This window comes from Pogona vitticeps, chromosome 5 (assembly GCF_051106095.1).
Source record: "Pogona vitticeps strain Pit_001003342236 chromosome 5, PviZW2.1, whole genome shotgun sequence".
In the NCBI taxonomy this organism is placed as follows: Eukaryota; Metazoa; Chordata; class Lepidosauria; order Squamata; family Agamidae; genus Pogona; species Pogona vitticeps.
In genome coordinates this window covers 128,844,213-128,863,410 of record NC_135787.1, presented here as the reverse complement: position 1 = coordinate 128,863,410, position 19,198 = coordinate 128,844,213, and the positions used below count along the sequence as shown (strand labels likewise).

The 19,198-nt window shown below is 40.0% G+C and overlaps 1 protein-coding gene across 1 annotated transcript; it reads left to right on the top strand.

Moving 5' to 3' along the window:
- Positions 1 to 3,002: 3,002 nt before the first annotated feature.
- Positions 3,003 to 14,329, top strand: LMOD2 (leiomodin 2). The gene is made up of 3 exons (XM_020803127.3): positions 3,003 to 3,563; positions 9,679 to 11,157; positions 13,938 to 14,329. The coding sequence occupies exons 1-3, from the start codon at positions 3,291 to 3,293 to the stop codon at positions 13,962 to 13,964; spliced, it is 1,779 nt and encodes a 592-aa protein (XP_020658786.3). The 5' UTR covers positions 3,003 to 3,290; the 3' UTR covers positions 13,965 to 14,329.
- The last annotated feature ends 4,869 nt before the right edge of the window (positions 14,330 to 19,198 follow it).

Genomic DNA, 19,198 nt, shown 5'->3' with positions numbered 1-19,198 from the left:
CTATGACCTTCGTATCATGAGACTTTGCTGAATTTTAGCTCTCGCTCTGGCTACTGGGGGAAGAGAATCAGGTGGTGATTTAGCTGTCTGTGCTTCTAATTGCCCAGCATTTTATTCAGCTTTAATTAACCACTTAGATTCCAGATCTTCTTCGGCTGAATTCATGACACTGCTGACCTTGACCCAGACATCCTGGAGAGTGAAGTGGGCCTTAGAAAGCTTGTCTAACAACAAGGCCAGGGAAGGTGATGGCATTCCAGTGGAACTATTTAAAATCTTAAAAGATGACGCTGTTAATGTGGTACACTCAATATGCCAACAAGTTTGGAAAACTCAACAGTGGCCAGAGGACTGGAGAAGATCAGTCTACATCCCAATCCCAAAGAAGGGCAGTGCAAAAGAATGCTCCAACTACCGTACAATTGCACTCATTTCACATGCTAGCAAGGTTATGCTCAAAATCCTCCAAGGCAGGCTTCAGCAGTATGTGGATCGAGATCTCCCAGAAGTGCAAGCTGGATTTCAAAGGGGCAGAGGAACTCGAGACCAAATTGCTAACATGCGCTGGATTATGGGGAAAGCCAGAGAGTTCCAGAAAAACATCTACTTCTGCTTCATTGACTATGTAAAAGCCTTTGACTGTGTTGACCACAACAAATTATGGCAAGTTCTTAAAGAAATGGGAGTGCTTGATCATCTTATTTATCTCCTGATAAATCAATATGTGGGAGAGGAAGCAACAGTTGGAACTGGATATGGAAGAACTGATTGGTTCAAAATTGGGAAAGGAGTATGACAAGGCTGTATATTGTCCACTGGCTTATTTAACTTATATGCAGAATACATCATGCGAAAGGATGGACTGGAGGATTCCCAAGCCGGAATTAAGATTACTGGAAGAAATATCAACAGCCTCAGATATGCAGATGATACCACTCTGATGGCAGAAAATGGGGAGGAATTAAAGAACCTCTTAATGAGAGTGAAAGAGGAAAGTGCCAAAAATGGTCTGAAGCTCAACATAAAAAAAACTAAGATCATGGCCACTGGCCCCATCACCTCCTGGCAAATAGAAGAGGAAGATATGGAGGCAGTGACAGATTTTATTTTCTTGGGCTCCATGATCACTGCTGATGGTAACAGCAGCCACGAAATTAAAAGACGCCTGCTTCTTGGGAGGAAAGCGATGACAAACCTGGACAGCCTCTTAAAAAGCAGAGACATCACCTTGCCAACAAAGGTCTTCATAGTCAAAGCTATGGTTTTCCCAATAGTGATGTATAGAAGTGAGAGCTGGATCATAAATAAGGCTGACCTCCGGAGAATTGATACTTTTGAATAGTGGTGCTGGAGGAGACTCTTGAGAGTCCTCTGGACTGCAAAGAGAACAAATCTATCAATTTTGAAGGAAATCAACTCTGAGTGCTCACTGGAAGGAAAGATGATGAAGCTGAAGCTCCAATATTTTGGCCATCGCATGAGAAGAGAAGACTCCCTGGAAAAGCGCCTGATGTTGTGAAAGTGTGAAGGCAAGAGGAGAAGGGGACAACAGGACAAGATAGTTGGACAGTGTCACTGAAGCTACCAACATGAATTTGACCTAACTCCAGGAGGCAGTGGAAGACAGGAGGGCCTGGCATGCTCTGGTCCATTGGGTCAAGAAGAGTCGAAGAGTCGGACAGGACTTAACGACTAAACAACAAAGTGTGGTTCTGTATCTGTCTTTGTGTGAACTGAATTTTATGTTTCAGCAGTGATGGTTCACAACAGTGTGTTATGCATTTGACAAATCTCTGCCACCCCACTACTGCCCCTTCCCCCATAGCAGCACTGTGAACAATGCATCCCTCTGAAGCTTACAGGGAACAGGGGAATCTGAAGGGCCTGCTGATCCAAATGCCTTAACACTTCAGTCCTGCTAATCGTAACTGCACTAAAACATGGTGTGTATATGTATTGTTGCAACCTCTGTATCTAGAAGCAAAAGCAAATTACCCTAAATTACATAGTTGTAGTTTTAGAAGAGGTAGCTGTGTTAGTCCTTGCTAGTATATCAGGCAAAAACAAAAGAGAAATAAATAATAAAGAAGGCAACCATGTTGTGGCACCTTAAAGACTAACTGCTATATTTTAATGTGAGTTTTCATGCACAAGTTCACTTTCTCTTATGTCTGAGAAAGTGGACTTGTCCACAAAAGCACAAATTAAAATACAGCAGTTAGTTTTTAAGGTGGTGAGATGTCTTTTCTTCTTTATTTTTTAAATACATTTTTAAATTGCATGTAGACTTTGTGATGTGACCTTCAGAAATGTTTGCAAGAACATCCACAAGAGGACAAGCTATTATAACTGCATTTTCTACAGCTAACCTCTTATTAGTTTTAATTAATTCACCACTTCTGTTAAGTGTAAACACTTATAGAAGGTGACACATTAAAGGGATATGTATTGTTTAGGTAGGTGATTTACACACCACAGGGTCATGAAGAGTCAGACACAATTTAACAAATAACAACAATAACAAAATTAAAAATGTTGGCTAATTACAGTAAAACATGATAAAATTACTATTCCAGCTGAGTTCCAATTCTTTGCTTTTATTTAGAAGGGGTTCAATAATTGTCCTTTATGTTTAACCATGCAAAATCTCTCCAACATCATTGGTGTGGTATATTTCACTGTCTGGGAAGCAAGTGTCTTCCTGGCTTCATGCTGCATTCCTGAAAGATAACAAATCTTAAGCCTGACATAATTATGGCCTTTTCCCTTCTACCACCACCTGCTCCTAGTAACCACGAAAATGAGGTGTGCTACAGCTGTGAGAAATTTCTTTTGCTCCCCTTGGGAATGGCATCAAGCATACTGAAATGAAATGTGTTTTGATTCTCTCCTATCTCTTGTTTGGGTGTGCTTGTTGCTTTATTCCCTACCGTCCTCCTGGCCTCCGAGTAGATAGCGGGGTACACATTTTCCTGATATCAAGCTACGCTAAATATGGTCATGTCAGTATGTCAATAATCCCTGTGTTTAAGCCACATACAGACACTGATGTGTCGGGACATTCTTTCTCTTCAACTCTCTAGCTGACGTCTGATGCTTAAAACAGAGCATGCTTTCATCCTTCCGCGCATTGTCGCAACCCCCTAGGAATACATTTTAAAGGGTGCTGCTGCTACGTAGGGAAACAGTTGCTGACCAAACCAGGCAGAGACACTTCGACTCCGGCTTCCACGAATGCTGCCTTATAGTTTCTCCTCTACATTGGCCTGACAGGAAAGTAAAAAGGGACCATGTCTACCTTTGGCTACAGGCGAGAGCTTAGTAAATATGAAGACCTAGATGAAGACGAACTCCTCGCTTCTCTAACGGAAGAGGAGCTGAAGGAGTTAGAGAGAGAATTTGAGGACATTGAGCCTGACCGAAACCTCCCTGTGGGACAAAGGCAAAAGAGTCTCACTGAGAAAACTCCAACAGGAACTTTCAGCCGGGAGGCGCTGATGGCCTATTGGGAAAGGGAGACCAGGAAACTTCTAGAAAAAGAGAGAATGGGGGCATGTGAAAAGGTAGGTTACCAAATTCAGTAAACAAGTCCTGAAAATATTACCTGTTCTTTTCTTACTATCTGTCAAGCATAAGAACCCTCTCCCCACCCCTTCAGTATTTGCTTTTTTAAATGTCTCGGCATTTGCTATTGAACTGAAGGAAGTTAATCGATGATCGTAAATATTTATCAAAGCGAGAATAGTAAAGAACGTCAGTTAAAAATCATGTTTTACTGAGAGAAGACTGAAAAACACTTTCAAAATAGTGGAGCAGTTCTGAGACTGTGCCTCTCCAGATTTCAGATGGAAGCCTTCTTTTAAAAGTATATCTTGTGAGAGTTAGTGTGGTGTAGTGAATAGAACCAGACTAGGACTCAGCAGACCCAGGTTCAAATTTGTGCTCACTGGGAGCTGGGGAAACCACTTTTTGAACTTCTCACATGCCTTGAAAAATCCTGTTGGGGGTCACCATACCTCAGAAGCAGCTTGATGGCATATAACTTACAATTATGTAAACGACGCCTGCTTGTAGAAGAGAGCTAAGCTAGACATTTTCTACCCCCATGTGCTGGGAGTTGGTTTTTGAGTTTTACATGAGGAAGGATTCAAAAACTTGATCAGTTGGTAAGTGAGGAAGTGGAGATAGAGTCCCAGAAGTATCCTGCTATGTTGGGCCTCCCTAATCTCCATTGCCAGGCTTCATTAACATGTTCCATGCCCCAAATACATCAAAATCATTGCCTGAACTTTTGAGGAGGCATAGCCAGACTTTAGGATTGTGGGGTCAACTGGTTTTTTCCCCCTTTTTCTTTTACTAGAATCTTGAGATCCAGCAACAAGAACATAGTGTTAGGTGATCATGCAGTGGGGAAGAACCCAGAAACGCATGATAGTTTCACTTTTTTCTATTGTTGTGTTTATTATTCACCATGATTTCTGGGATTTAAAATCATGAGGAACCCTCCACATAGAGAGCCATCTGCAGATGTTTCCCTTCACAATGTGAGGAGTGAGAAGGATAGCTATAGAAAGTGAGCAGCTAGTGTGTTTGTCCTAACTCTTCCTTGTCATCAACTAAATAAATTTTATAACTCTGTATTTAAGAAATATACGTTATTTAGATATACAAACCAACATCTGAGGATCCCAATATACTAAATGTGTGTGTGTGTGTGTGTGTGTGTGTGTGTGTGTGTGTGTGTGTGTGTGTGTGTGACTTTTTGTTGTTTTTCTTAAGTAAATTGGCAGGAAAAAAATAAAACTTTGCTGATTTACTGAAAATATTTCTTGGAGCTACCAGTACACATCTATCTATTGCTTGCCCATTGCTGCTCTAAACTACTGTGGATCTTTTATATTTTGCCTCTTTGACATTGACCTCAACTTAAACATCTAGTTTAATCACAGGATTAAACTAGATGTCCTGGGGATTATTCATTCTCTATGATTAATCAATTTTCTCTTGCACAGTGGGTTTTCCCAAAAAAATCCTACCTCGCCAATTAGACTTGCAAAGTAGGCTTCTGTTTACTTTCCAGTGACCAATCCCAAAACAAAGTTGGTCAAACACAAGATGCATAGGTGAGGAAATTAAATAACATAGATAAATAATACTGTATAAGAAATATAGGAACAATCCAGCCAAACATTTTTATTTCTAAGGCCCATTGGCTCCAAAAGAAAACTCTTCCACTGAAATCAACATAATTCAACAGCACGTGACTTGCACAGGATTGTCTTTCCGGAAGCATTTGTAAGGTGGGCAAAAGCTCTTTTGAAGTGCTTTGTATTGCAGTCACTAGACAGGTTCCAAAGATATAGCATGATAATTTCTATGTGAATTGCCAATCTTGTAATGTTCCCATTCTCTAATATTGGTGAAAAGAATTGGTTTGAGCCCAGCATTGCTTCCCACATCTGTTCTGTCTCCAGTATCCAGTCCACCAAACTTTACCTTAACAGGCTTTACTGTGGTTAATGATGTTCAGAGGGAGAGAGAGAGAGAGAGAGAGAGAGAGAGAGAGAGAGTGGTCTACTTTTACAGTGCACTCCTCTGCGTATCTGTCCTAAATGGGTTCCATTCAGTGTAGTGAGGCTTAATCACAGAGAGCAATAGGAGTGTAGCTTTGAGACAAGATCTAGTGGTGGATTCCAAGAGCAGAAGGGTGGAGACTAGCAACACCAGATGCAACACACAACCAGGTTTTAGCCCTGCAGAACCAGCTTTTGATGTGCATGGAGAGCTGCATGGGGAGGAGATGGAAAGAAAATTGTGCAACTGCCACCAGTTCAGTGTTAGATTTGCCACAATGGAACTCTCAGCCAATTGTAAACTTTGCAGTTTAGCAGGTAAGAGTTGCTTTTAAAATGTAATCTTGATCCCAGAATTAAAAAAACAATCTTTGTTAGATTAAAAGATCTTGTAGAAGATACATCATCTCATGAGAAGACTCCCTAGAGAAGACACCCTGGAAAAGATCCTGATGTTGGGAAAGTGTGAAGGCAGGAGGAGAAGGGGATGACAGAGGACGAGATGGTTGGATAGTGTCATCGAAGCTCCCAACATGAATTTGACCCAACTCCGGGAGGCAGTGGAAGACAGGAGGGCCTGGCGTGCTCTGGTCCATGGGGTCACAAAGAGTCAGACACAACTTAATGACTAAACAGCAAGAAGATACATAGCACTCAATCTGTTATATCACTGTAGCTTTCTTTTAAGTAAGAAATCGATTATTTGCAGTTTACCCAAGACTGTGCTGAGGATTAAATTCCCTCTACTTTCAGTATAACTTCACCCTATAAAACAATAAATAATCCTGCCAATATTTAATGCCAGTTCCTAAAACATACAAGTATCATAACTGAAACACAAAAATTGACTGTTTATTTTATACTTAGCTGGCTGGATAGCTCAGTGGTTTAAGTGTCTGTTTGTGGAGTCAGATGTTGGGAATTCAGTTCCCCACTGTGCTTCGTAGGAAAAGAGCCAACCTGCGTAGCCTTGAGCAAACTGCACTGTCCCAGGATGCCCCCAGAAGAAGGGAATGGGAAACCACTTCTGAGTAATGACTATCTTGAAAACTTGTCTCCATAAATCGGAATCATCTTATGAATATATTATTATTATTATTATTATTATTATTATTATTATTATTATTATTATTATTATTATTATTATTATTATTATTATTATTATTATTATTATTATTATTATTATTATTATTATTATTATTATTATTTGCTTTAAATCTATTTGAAGAGAATATTTCCTGGCACTATATTCAATCTACGAGATCATTCTGGTTTTAATGAATAGTTGGGGGGTGGGGTGGTAGTCATAAATACTTGGAAAGACGCGACCTCTTCATATTTCTGTGGATGCCAATCTTTCTCATATAATCCCTTGCTTTTTTGGTAACATAATCACTTGTTTTTGCAGAGTGGTAATTAAAAAAAAAAAAACAGCCTGGAGAGAACACAGTTCTCAGCAGTGTACAGATTATAGGGCTATATTTACCACCAAACCGATAGGCTGATGTTTTCTACCCATGTAAAGCAGCATCATTCAGTGGCTTTTCGTGGCATTATCTGGGCTCTTGACTGGAACTTATCAGAGTTGAGAAGGAAGAATTTAGCCAAGCACTACAAGCCTGGGTGTTGGAATGCAGTCAGAATATTAATATAGTCTTTGCCACACAGTCTGTCTAATGGTAACAAATAAATAAGAATAAAAACAATCTTCTAATATAAAATATTACATGACAACAGTACGAATGAAGCAGCTAACATTCAAAGCAGTGTAACACAATAGTGCGCCCAAATAGCAACAATAGTTAAATCTGGCTCTGGAAAGGTACAGGCACAGTTAATTCTATACTTTACTTCAGGCTAACTTGAGGCTGCTTGGCATCTCTCTGAAATTCCTCTCTGCTTTCAGCACAATTATTATTGTACGGTTAGTTTCAAATGTTTAGGAGCGTGATCCACTTGTACCCCAGGTAAAGGGCTCAGAGGTAAAAGAATCCAACAGAATTCCCAAGAGGCCTCTGTCTCTGTGATTCAAAAGCTACACATTATTTGTCCCAAAGTAACTTTCTTGGATCAGGCAGAGAGAGAGAGAGAGAGGTGGCTGGTGGTTTCCCAGATGCCCTATAAAGTATGAAAGAGAAAGTTATCAAAGCCTTGTGTGAATGGGTGCTGCATCCACAATTCAAATGGATGAAGGCCCCAAGACTTTTCCCATTGTGTACCTTTTTTTCTTGCATTTTCATGTATTCTTCTTAGTGAACCACAGGTGATGCCTAGGGCAAATGCTGCAGAACTGGATTAGCATTTCAGTGGGCTTGCTAGTGTTACAAATTCTTTTTTAGATATAGAATATGGAAAGGTGCAGTCAAGCTAAACAGGGATGGGCATGCTGTGAACTTATCTATGTTTTATGTTGTGTGGTTGATGGTGTTGGATGGAGAAGCTGCATAAATCTAAGCAAATTATGAAACATAACTAGTGTGAAGTAGAATATGGAAACATTTATTTATTTATTTATTTATTTATTTATTTATTTATTTATTTATTTATTTATACCCCGTCTATCTAGTCGAATGACCACTCTAGGCTGCTTCCAACATACATATCAACGTATAAAACATAACAAAATTTTTAGACATCAATAGGCAAGCTATCCAAGATGGGAAAAGGGGGGGGGGGGAGAAGAAAAAGGGGAAAAAAAGAAATCAAGTATTAACTGGAGGGAAGGCCTGCGTGAACATCCAAGTTTTCAATTGGTTTTTAAAGATACCCAGTGAAGAGGCTGCACAAATCTCCGGAGGAAGTTTATTTCAGAGGCAAGGAGCTACTGCCAAGAAGGCCCAGTTTCTTGTTTTTTCCTTCCGGGCCTCCTGGCATCGGGCTCCTCATCCTGACTCGACTGGGTGATATGAGTAGATTTTGATGGGAGTAGGCATTCCGCCAGGTATTGAGGCCCTAAACCGTTTAGAGCTTTATACGTGAGCATTAAAACTTCGAAGTCAATGCGGAACCGAATGGGCAGCCAGTCCAAAGTGGCCAGCATGGGAGAGATATGATGATATTTTTTCACTCCACTAAGGAATCTGGCCACCGCATTCTGCATGACTTGGAGTTTCCGCATCAACCTCAAAGGTAGCCCCACGTAGAGCGCATTACAGTGGTCTAATCTCAAGATTACAACATCACCTTTTGGATCATACTTCCCAAAATCCTTCTGGCCAGCATAACAACTGGCTATGCTACCTGGGGCAGGGTGAGAGCAGAAGTCCAAACATGTAATTTTTTCATGAGTACATATCTAGGTCAACGTGCAGAATATCTACATTAAGACTATGCAGTCTGACCAAAATGGCCCACACAGCAGATTTTTATGGCAAAAATGTAGCCAGTCTATGGCATTTGGAATTTATTGGGTCTTTCGTGGTACCATTTTTCTCCATTACTATACTAATACAGTGGTGCCTCACTTAACGGCGATAATCCGTTCCAGGAAAACCATCCGTTCCCAGCCAAAACCAGCCAATGCTTCATTAATATTCAGCTTGTGTATTGGCCCTCACCTTCTGTACTCATGTACCTCCCTCTCCCCATGGTGTGTGTGTTTTTCAGCCTTTGCTATATTCCACAGTATGCTCATGTAGGGTTTCTGTAAATCAGTAAAGTCGGTTTGATATTCCTAATACATGTCAAAGTTTGTTCTCCCCCTTAAAAGTTGTCATTAGCGTGCCCATGCTGGAGCATGACAGCCAGACATGACTACAGAACAGCTAATAATGATTTTTAAAAGGCAGAAAATAGTACACTCATAATGTGGGAAGGGATATATTGTTCATCTTCAGTGATGTTGGGGATGCTCTCAAGTAGGTGCTCATGACACATAGCCATTGCATTCTAAATTGCAGTGGCCCACAAAATATTACATTCTGGTATTTCTGGAGATATCTCCAGTGCTAGTTGTTGTCTGGGGAAAATATGCTTGAATGACCTAAAGCATTGGTACATTTTTTTTATTCTATAGATTTAAAGCCTCATTAGAACACAATTCAGGAATTGTCAGGATAAAGTTTGTTTTTAGTTTGCTCATTATGAAATTTACATTCTTTCTTAGGATGCTAATCAAGAAGACAATGCTGGTGAGGAATCAGAAGAAGAAATTAATGAAGACTATTTCACAGGAAGTAATAGTGAAGTTTCTGAGGAGGTATACACTGAAGAAGAAGAAGAAGAAGAAGAGGAAGAAGAAGAAGACAAAGAAGAAGACCAAGACAAAGAAGGAGAGGAAGAGGATCAACATGAAGAAGAGGGAGAGCAAAGTAGTACAGATGACAGTGAAGAAGAAGTTGGTGAAGAATGTAAAAAACCCAAAGACACTGAAATCAAACAAAGTTCACTCAGTATAAACCTTAAAAAATGCAACAACAAGAAGAGTGAAAATGAGATAGTTGCCAATGGGCATAATGAAAAGGATGCAGAAGACTTGAACTACAGAATGGGTCCCATGCACCCTTGTGGAAATCCAACTGTGATTGAAGATGCATTGGAAAAGGTCAGGAACAATGATCCTGACACCACTGAAGTAAACCTAAACAACATTGAAAACATCACATCACAGATGCTCATAAATTTTGCTCAGGCTCTCAGGAACAACACTGTAGTCAAAACATTTAGTCTGGCCAACACTCATGCTGATGATAATGTTGCCATGGCTATTGCTGGTATGCTCAAAGTTAATCAACATATATCAAATCTGAATCTTGATTCTAATTTTATTACAGGGAAAGGAATACTAGCTATCATGAGAGCTTTGCAGAATAACAAAGTTTTAACAGAATTACGCTTCCACAACCAAAGGCATATAATGGGAGGCCAGGTTGAAATGGACATTGCTAAACTTCTGAAGGACAATACTACTATTGTGAAGTTAGGCTATCATTTTGAGCTTGCTGGACCAAGAATGAGTATGACAAGCATCCTGACAAGAAACATGGATAAACAAAGACAGAAGCGGATGCAGGAGCAAAGGCAGCAAGAATCCAATGGAACAATCAGTCCAAAGACCAAAGCTTTCCCAAAAGGAACTCCTGGTTCTTCACCTTATTCATCTCCCCGAAGTTCACCTTGGTCTTCCCCAAAAACGGTCAGAAAAGTCATACCTGTTCAAAACCAACCTTCTCCCCTAAGTTCGCCTCTCTCCTCTCCAAAGATTCCTAAAAAAGTCCCTCCTGTTAAACAACAACCTCCATCTCCTCCACCACCTCCTCCACCTCCACCTCCACCACCGCCACCTCCACCACCTCAAGCAGTTCCAGAGAAAAAGGCACCAACTCGGAATATTGCTGAGGTTATCAAACAGCAAGAAAGTGCCAAAAAGGCTCTACAAAATAAACCGAAAAAGAAAAAAGGAAAGAAAGGGAAAAAATATGAGAATGAGATCTTGTCAGAAATTAAAAATTCATTAAGATCAGTCTCAGATAAGAAGTCAGAAGAAGGTTCCCGGCCCTCTACTCGACCTTCTACCCCAGTGAGATGCCTCCACAGTGATCTCATGGAAGCAATTCGTGGAAGTAGCCTAAAACAGCTAAGACGAGTAAGTATCTTTCCCAGAACTGGATTCAGATTTGGAATCAAATGATGTTGAAGTTACATGACAATGAATTTTCAAAATGATTGTGTAGGGTCATACATTTTCTTTCTTTTAAAAATCTTAGAATAACATATGTAATAAGATTTTTTTAAAAATTTCTAACAGTGTTACACACTGTGACAGCTGCTGCCTAGTGTGGTTGGTGGGGCAGAAGGCATAGCAAATAAGGAAGGGGATTGGAGCAATAGCGGGTATTTTACATACACCCATTGAGGTTAGCAGACTCACTTTCTCTCACACACACATACACACACTAACAGGCCCTCTGTCTCTCACAGGAATACAGGCAGAAGTGAGAGGGGTAGATTGGTTGAGTCTGAGGTGGAGCGACACAGTTTTTTGCCCTAGTGGAGGAGCCATACCCACGACTGCTCTTTGTCTCTCAATTTTTTTCCAGAAATAATTTGTCTTGCTTTTGTATCATAATGCCATTACAATTTGGAAACATCAGAAAAGGTCTGTTGGTTTAAAAGAAACAAGATGTTGCTTAAACTGGTGGTGTGGCTACATCATGGTATGGGGTGTTGGGAGTTCTGAGGGCAGCTTGTGGCCCATCCTATTGGAAGTATTATTATTTGAATCTGTTTCTATTTCGGAGGTGGCTCAGGGAGCAGATGATGATAGCTGATGATAGTTAATTTGATTTAACGGCTCTAGGATATTTTAAACCAAATTAACTCTAAAGGCATTAAACACAGAGAGGCATTTATAGCCTACTTAATGGTCTCATAACCTGTGGGACAGTGACTTTTATCTTCTTTTGTTTCATCGTATTACCTATCTTACATCATACTAATAAAGCACATTTAATATATAAAGGTATGGCAAGGCTAATTTGATCAGTTTGTGGTTGATGAGGTTTTCTTGAATCCTAACACGGCAAGCAGCCCTAGAAGGGACATGTTTATGTAAACTAATTTACATAAATTAGTTTCAAGTCTGAGATTTGTGTAATGGGAATATGCCCTACTAAGCTGTCCATCCCTCTCTTTTTTATACAGGGTTCACCAAATTAGTATTTTAGGTAAGGAAGTGTGCCAGTTGGCGCTTTCCCTTTTATCCAGCAACAGAAAGATCTCCCTCTTTGGTTGGGAGTTTAGTAACAAAGTTATTTTAATAGTTAAGCATGGAGGAGTTTTAACAACTAAGTTATTATACTCCTGGACATTGGGCTTATGTTCTTTTTAAAAGTGTTTTGAAAGTTTTTAAGTGCTTAGATAACCTTTTAAAATATTGCTAGATGTTTAATTGTTTTTTAAAAACGTAATTATTGTAGTTCTTAGTTTAATTTGTTTTAATCCTTGTGAGCCACCTTGGGTCCCCTCATTGGGATAAATAAAACCAATGAATGAATAAATAAAAGAAATTTATAAACATCTCTTTAAATTTTGGTGGGTCTATGAGCCATTTTTCCATCTCTTTTGGGGCCAGACAGACTGCCAAAAATAAACAACATCCCCCATCCAAAAAGCTACAAGCAAAACAAAAGTACATTTTTCAAAAGTTTTGAGAAATGGGTATTTGGGGGTGTCAAATGGGACAGAGAGGACCTATGGATTGTTTAAGGCAAATCACAACTCCTAGAGGCTCCCAAAACATTCAGCTTTCTCTTTTTTTGCCAGGAAAGAAATGCCCAAGTAAATGCCCATCCCTGTCATAAATGCAAGTTCTGAATCCAGCGTCTGTTTTGGGAATTGGGGAGGTGGTGCAGTCTGCAGCCAACATTAAGCCCTCCCCTGAGATCAAGGCTGGTCCTCCTGATGTTGTTGGAGTGCAATTCCTTGGTCCCTTACCACTGCATGTGTCAGCTAAGGCTGATGCCAGTTGCCATCCAGCAATACTTAAAAAGCCCTAAGTTGCCTATTGCAGCCATGGATGAGCATGTGGTTATCACCTGTTATAAGCTTCACAAGTATTGAGTCCAGGAGTACAAACAGTGTTAAAAATCATGTATTTCTGGGAAGTGGTCCTTAGTAGAAATATGTGTATCTTTGCTCCACAAAAATGCACATGTGAGTGAGTGAGTGAGTGAGTGAGTGAGTGAGTGAGTGAGTGAGTGAGTGAGTGAGTGAGTGAGTGAGTGAGTGAAAGAAAGAGAGAGAGAGAGAGAGATCACATACATACAAAATAATAAAATATACCTTTAGCCTTACAAATGTACCTACATTCTGCGTACATTAATTCTAAAAAAATCTTGATTAACACTTTAAATAATATTGTAGGCATAGTCAGTGGACCACTCTTTAGCCAGACTTTCTTTATATATTTATAAGGGGAAAAAATTGTAGTGACACAATATAAGGGTTGTGGTGAGAGACATAACTAACACAAATCTGACATACAAAAAAAATAGCACACATGTTTAGATAAGACAAAAAAATTTCAATGTATTATTGTAGGCTAAGCAGTGGAAGAGAGGGAGAGAGAGGGTTATGGATGAGCTGTATCATCCAAAGCCTTGTTGGTTAGCTAGGGCCTGGGCAGGAGGTAGGGAGAGGAACCCCTCACCCTTTCTGAGGGGAAGATGCTTCGTTTCTCTCTCCACCTTCCAATTATGGTCAATGGAAAGGAATCAACTACAGCAGTTCCAGGGCTGATGTAGTGCAGAGTAGCATAAAGCCCATTTGTGGGAGGAGGTCAGATGAGTTTTCTTAGTGAAATCATCTAATTCTTTCCCTTCCAGTTATTATTCCTAAATTTTAACAACAAAAACTTTTTTTTAGGTGGAAATCCCAGAAGCTCTGCGATAAGACAATTAACAAGTCTGATACGTGCAACCCTTGCCATGGAGAATATTGTGATTACTATGGTGGTTAAGAGAAAGGTACTGAATTGTTCTTCCATGATAAAACACACTTGTGTAAATGACTTCAAATATGCACTCTTAGGTTTCAAATACGAAGAGAAACATTAAGCATTGTATTGACCTTTTTTCATGTGTACATATGGAATAGACTTTTTTATTGAACAAAATTTCTAAAAATAGTTCATTTAGATATACTTGTTGACATCAAGTAGCACTTCACAGGAAAGGGATTGTTCTGTGACCTGTATTTTATTTTTGTCTGCTTTGTGAATTTACAATAAAGGTAGTCTAAATGTTCAAGTGACAAAACAGTATTTGTTCTACATTACTATGAGTCTGTAAATGAAATTATATGGATTTTAGAGAGCATGGAACAATGATGTGAGATAATTCATATATCTGAGGTAAACTCTTCTGACATACACTCAACGTATGAAAAATGATAGCAATAGAGTTGATTGCTTGTGTTGTAAAGGTACCAGGTGAAACAGAAAGTGTAGAATTCAAGAGCCTCTCACCACAAAGACTGCCATTCATGTGCAGTCTCTACAACAGTGCTGATGATCATTAAGAATTTGTGGTAGTGGTGTGGAAATCTTTTCAGACATAATGAATGTGTTTTTTCCCCACATTATCAGGTCTGCTTTTCAACTAGTGACACATGGGAGTATATTCAACGGCTTTAAGGACCATGCTGTATGATGTTAATATGATTAAGTCAGGGCTGGTCCAAAGCATTTTGTTACCTGAAGCAAACGACAAGATATCCCTGCCTCCCCATTCCAGGGATAGGACTGGGAGTTCAATTTAAGTTCAAGAGTGGCAAGGGGGAAAAGCCCTCAGCAAATTAATAACATGCTGTCAAGTCAATTTTAACTTGCCACAACTCTTTCCAGGGTTTTCTAGATATAGAGTAGTTTACCATTCTCTTTCTTGTGAAGAAAGAGTGTCCCGGGATTGTACATCACTACAGAGACCGACTCTGGTCCTGGGATGCCCAGTGTGGAATTGAACTCCCAGCCTCTAGCTCCACAGCCAGATACTTAATCCACTGCGCTACCTGGTCAGCCTTTTCAACAAAGACAATTTAGACATACAGAAGATAATGTGTGCCAGAGGAGAACAGCTATGAAATCCAGGAGTATCACTCAAAAGCATGCCACTGCTATCCCCAGCACCTGCTCCCTAAGATGATTGCATCGTTGTGTCCATGTTCTGCCTAAACATGTCAGTCTGGGGCACACAAAGTTCTGTATATGTGAGAATTGTGGGAAACTACCACTGAAAACTACCTCCCCTCCCACACATCATTTATTTCTTCACTGTATTCTGAATCTGTCATATCTTAAAACAGCTGAGGAAAAAACACAATACAGCAACATTCTGAATGGATCATATCAAGTAATATTCATTTGCATGGGAAAGGCAACAAAACAATGTAGGCCTAGGATATCTGCTCCTGTCACTGAGGTTCATTCCCTTACAACATCAGAGATAACATCCATCAGCCACATCCATCAGTTCAAAGTGGAACAAATTGGTGGAGATTGGAATAAGAAGCAGCAGAAGGCAGGGAGAAGAGACTGAAGGGAGACTTCACCTTGAAGTGAGATCATGCTAGTAGACTATATATTTTATTCTCGCTGACATCATGGACATACCCAGGTGGCCTGCAAGATACTGGGTATTGGGTGTTGTGATGAAAATTTTTTCCTTGAGAATTTCAACTATTCCCAGTAATTTTTGCAGAAAAGAAATTCCCTTGGAAAGGAATTTTGAAGGAGAAATCTTGGAGAAATTTTTGTGGATGAGATATTTCAGGATTCTTGCCTTTATTGTACTTTATAATGTGGTTTTAAAAAACGTATGTGCATGTTTTGTCTTTCATTGTACATTCATCTCTGTGATGCCCGCAGCTTCCCATCATCCTTTCCACACTTCACTTTAAACCCAGGGCAAGTTGTTTCAATGTAGGTCTTTCTAAATGGCTTTTTCAGACCAGGGAGGGTCAGCAGCCAGAGAAAGTGCAGAGGGATAATATATGTAGTGCAAAGAAAACAGCCAATGCATCAGCTTGCAATGTTATACTAAGTTTCAAAATATAACCAAAAGAATTTCTACAGAATAAAGCCAAAAATCACAAAACTTTGGAGAAATTGGAGAGCCCATTATGGCACAGTACTAGCAGCACCTTTTTCCTGGAGTGAGATGGGACTCTTCTCTTCCTCAGCTCAACCAGAGAGAAGTCCTGTTGTATAATCATCTTCTGCAATACATGTACACTTCTCCCTTCAACAATGGTGGGGTTAGGAGTGCCAGACTCTCATATAGTTCAAAGTCTGTGTATAACTCTTATGTCACACCCCCCCATGTAACTAAAGCCTCTATCAGAGCTGGAATACTGAGGTACAATCTCTTGTCCTTCTCCCAAGCCCACCAACGGGGCAGCATGCCCCTGTTACCTCCCCTGGCCTGTGTCAACCTCCTGGCATGCCCCAGCACCCTCCTCAACTGCCCTGTGGAGCCGCCATGCCAGGAAAGGGGGCTGGATGGGCTGCTGCCATAGACCAGGGTCCACTGCACTGCCACTGACAGGGGCCTTGGTAAGTCTAAGACCCATCTTTCTCAGGCCGCTTCCTGGAGATGAATACCAACAAAGTATTTATTGAATATTTGTTTATTGAATATTTATATTTATTGAAATAATGATTTTTTTTGATTGAAAAAACTCTCAGCATAACCAAACCCACACTGCTCAGACCACTGCAATTCAAGGGAGAAGTGACCCATCCAAAATGGAGACAGGAGAAGATGCTGAACCAAAATATCTGAAAATTCTCAGTCATCCAGGTGAGGTTCTCTGGAAGTTATCATTGCAACTGGACTTCTTTCTTGATAGGTTGACTGATATATCCTCCACCTGTTCAGACCAGGGGGAAGTGAAACCAACGTGGAGGATATATCAGGGATCTCCTACCAACTCTCCTCAGACTGAAGAAGCTACTTGGATGTGTAGCAAAACATTTCAGCCTAACAAGAAAAAAGTCCAGTTGCCATGACTCAACTTCGATGCTGAACCAAAATTTCTGGAAATACTTTTTTCTCCCTTAGAGACTCTCTGAGATATCCTTTTTATAACTTCCCCTGAAAGGGAAGGCCAACTTGAAGAATTTTTTTTCCAAAATTCCTGTACCATTTGTTGGAGGTTGCCACCTCTACCTCCCACTGCGACAACCATGGTCTGCCGTGACATTTGGGGAAAGGCATCGTGGAAGAAGCAAAATGGTGCCCGGTTGCCAACTCTTTGTTTTTGTTGCCATGTCCAGTGCTTGGGCAAAAAACAAAAATCCATGGGGGTGGGTAGAACAAAACTGTGCTGCAAGTGTAACTTTTTAAAGCTGTGTGGGGCTATTTGTTTACTTATATATCTATTGATAAACCTTGCAAACACAGTTTCAGAAAATGCATCTCTTCTTACTTACTTATTCATGTTATATGACAACATGAGCAATTACAACAACCATTAAAATGCTACAATTTGTGCACCCAAACCCTAGGCAACAGTACCAATACAGAAGTTGCTTGTAGAATTAAAAAGTTCATGCATCCTTTTGAATTTAAATTCAGATAAAAAACCAAGGTATCCTCAATTAGGTTGGGTACCAATAACACAGAAGAATCAGCTTCACGTGCAGAATCTTCAAAACCCTAAACCAAGTTAGCAAGGGCCTTAGCAGTCTAAGTGGCGATAGCAACTCCAACCTCTTCAGCTTTCTGGACTAAGATATCATATTCACTTCAAGGAATCTACTGAAAGTAGCCATTAGTAATTAAGAAAACTTCAAATCCTGTTGGGAATTATCAGCATTCCAAAAGAAAAGGAATTACCTCTTCATGGGAACTGAATACACAGTTCTCATCAACAGAATCACTGACTACCAAGGTAATTATTATATTTTGTTCACAGTGGCTCTTCAAGTGTCTTCCTCAACTGAGCAGAATTAAGGATCATACTAAATGGGACAGCTTCACATTTAACAGATATATACAAAACAAAGACGAAAACAAAAGAAAAATGGAGTGCGGAAGAAAAATTACAGATAGTTCAATCCAGCATTAAAGCTATTTAGAGAAGAGCTATTGAAATGAATGATTTGATAATACATACATGGGCAGTCAGTTTTGTACTATCCACATGAAATTCCATCCTATCCAAGTGGAATTGTTTACTGGAATAAAAAAACGATGGTATCATTCATGGATGCTCCTGTTAGATTTTCTGTGTGGAAAATGATGGTTAGAACTCTTTTCTCAGATGAAGTAATTAAGGAGAAGCTATGTTGAGTAACAAGAGAAGAGGTTAGGTTGTGTCAACATCTTGCTGAAGAGCTAAGAGGAAAACGTGTAATACTACCTCCCTAAGCTTCTCCTTGCCAACTTAGCTTCATGTTCTATTCTATTCCCTTGAGTCATTCTGAGACTACGAGAAATAGTTTCCTAGTTCTTACAGTATGACGTACAAAAAATTCTGTGATTCTCTTATCCATTTGAGTGTATTGTCACTACTGCTGTACCCATTTTCAACAAGACCTCAAGGCAAAGTTGGAAAAACTATACTTCAGCACTTTTTGAATGCTAAAACACTTAACTGAAGTAATTCTTACCACAGTCCTGGAATGCATCAGAGACTTTATTGTTGTTCATAATGCAGGCTGGTGGAAGAACACATACATAGGTGAAGAGGAAAATTCAAATATTGAGACTGAAATGAGATTTAAGCCAACCTTGCCAGCTTTCTAGTCAGTTTTAACCACTATACTAATGCGCACACTACTTATTCTAAGGTTCCATAGCATTCCACTGTAGGGATGCTACAGATTGCAAAAGCATTCCTGTATGATAAAAGCTGACTGTCAGCAGACAAAATCTGCCAGCAGCCAATCAGAACATCCAGGTGGTGGAGGTGAATTTTGCATCTGTAGAAGGGTCTGGATTGGTTGCCACACAGTGAGGAGGAGTACTCTTTGCGTCTATCCTTTTTTGAGGGAAACTGTGCTCACTTCTGTGTCTCAGCTGCTAATGGTAGCAAAGCAGCAGGGGGTGGATGGCCTCCACACAGCCAATCTGAGCAATATGAGCTGGGCTTCCTCCTTGCCCCTGCTGTCATTATGTCCACCA

Coding starts and splice junctions, on each gene's coding strand:
- LMOD2 (XM_020803127.3), top strand. CDS start 3,291: ATGTCTACCTTTGGCTACAGGCGAGAGCTTAGTAAATATGAAGACCTA. Junction 3,564..9,678: donor GAATGGGGGCATGTGAAAAG/GTAGGTTACCAA, acceptor ATTCTTTCTTAG/GATGCTAATCAAGAAGACAA. Junction 11,158..13,937: donor GCCTAAAACAGCTAAGACGA/GTAAGTATCTTT, acceptor ACTTTTTTTTAG/GTGGAAATCCCAGAAGCTCT.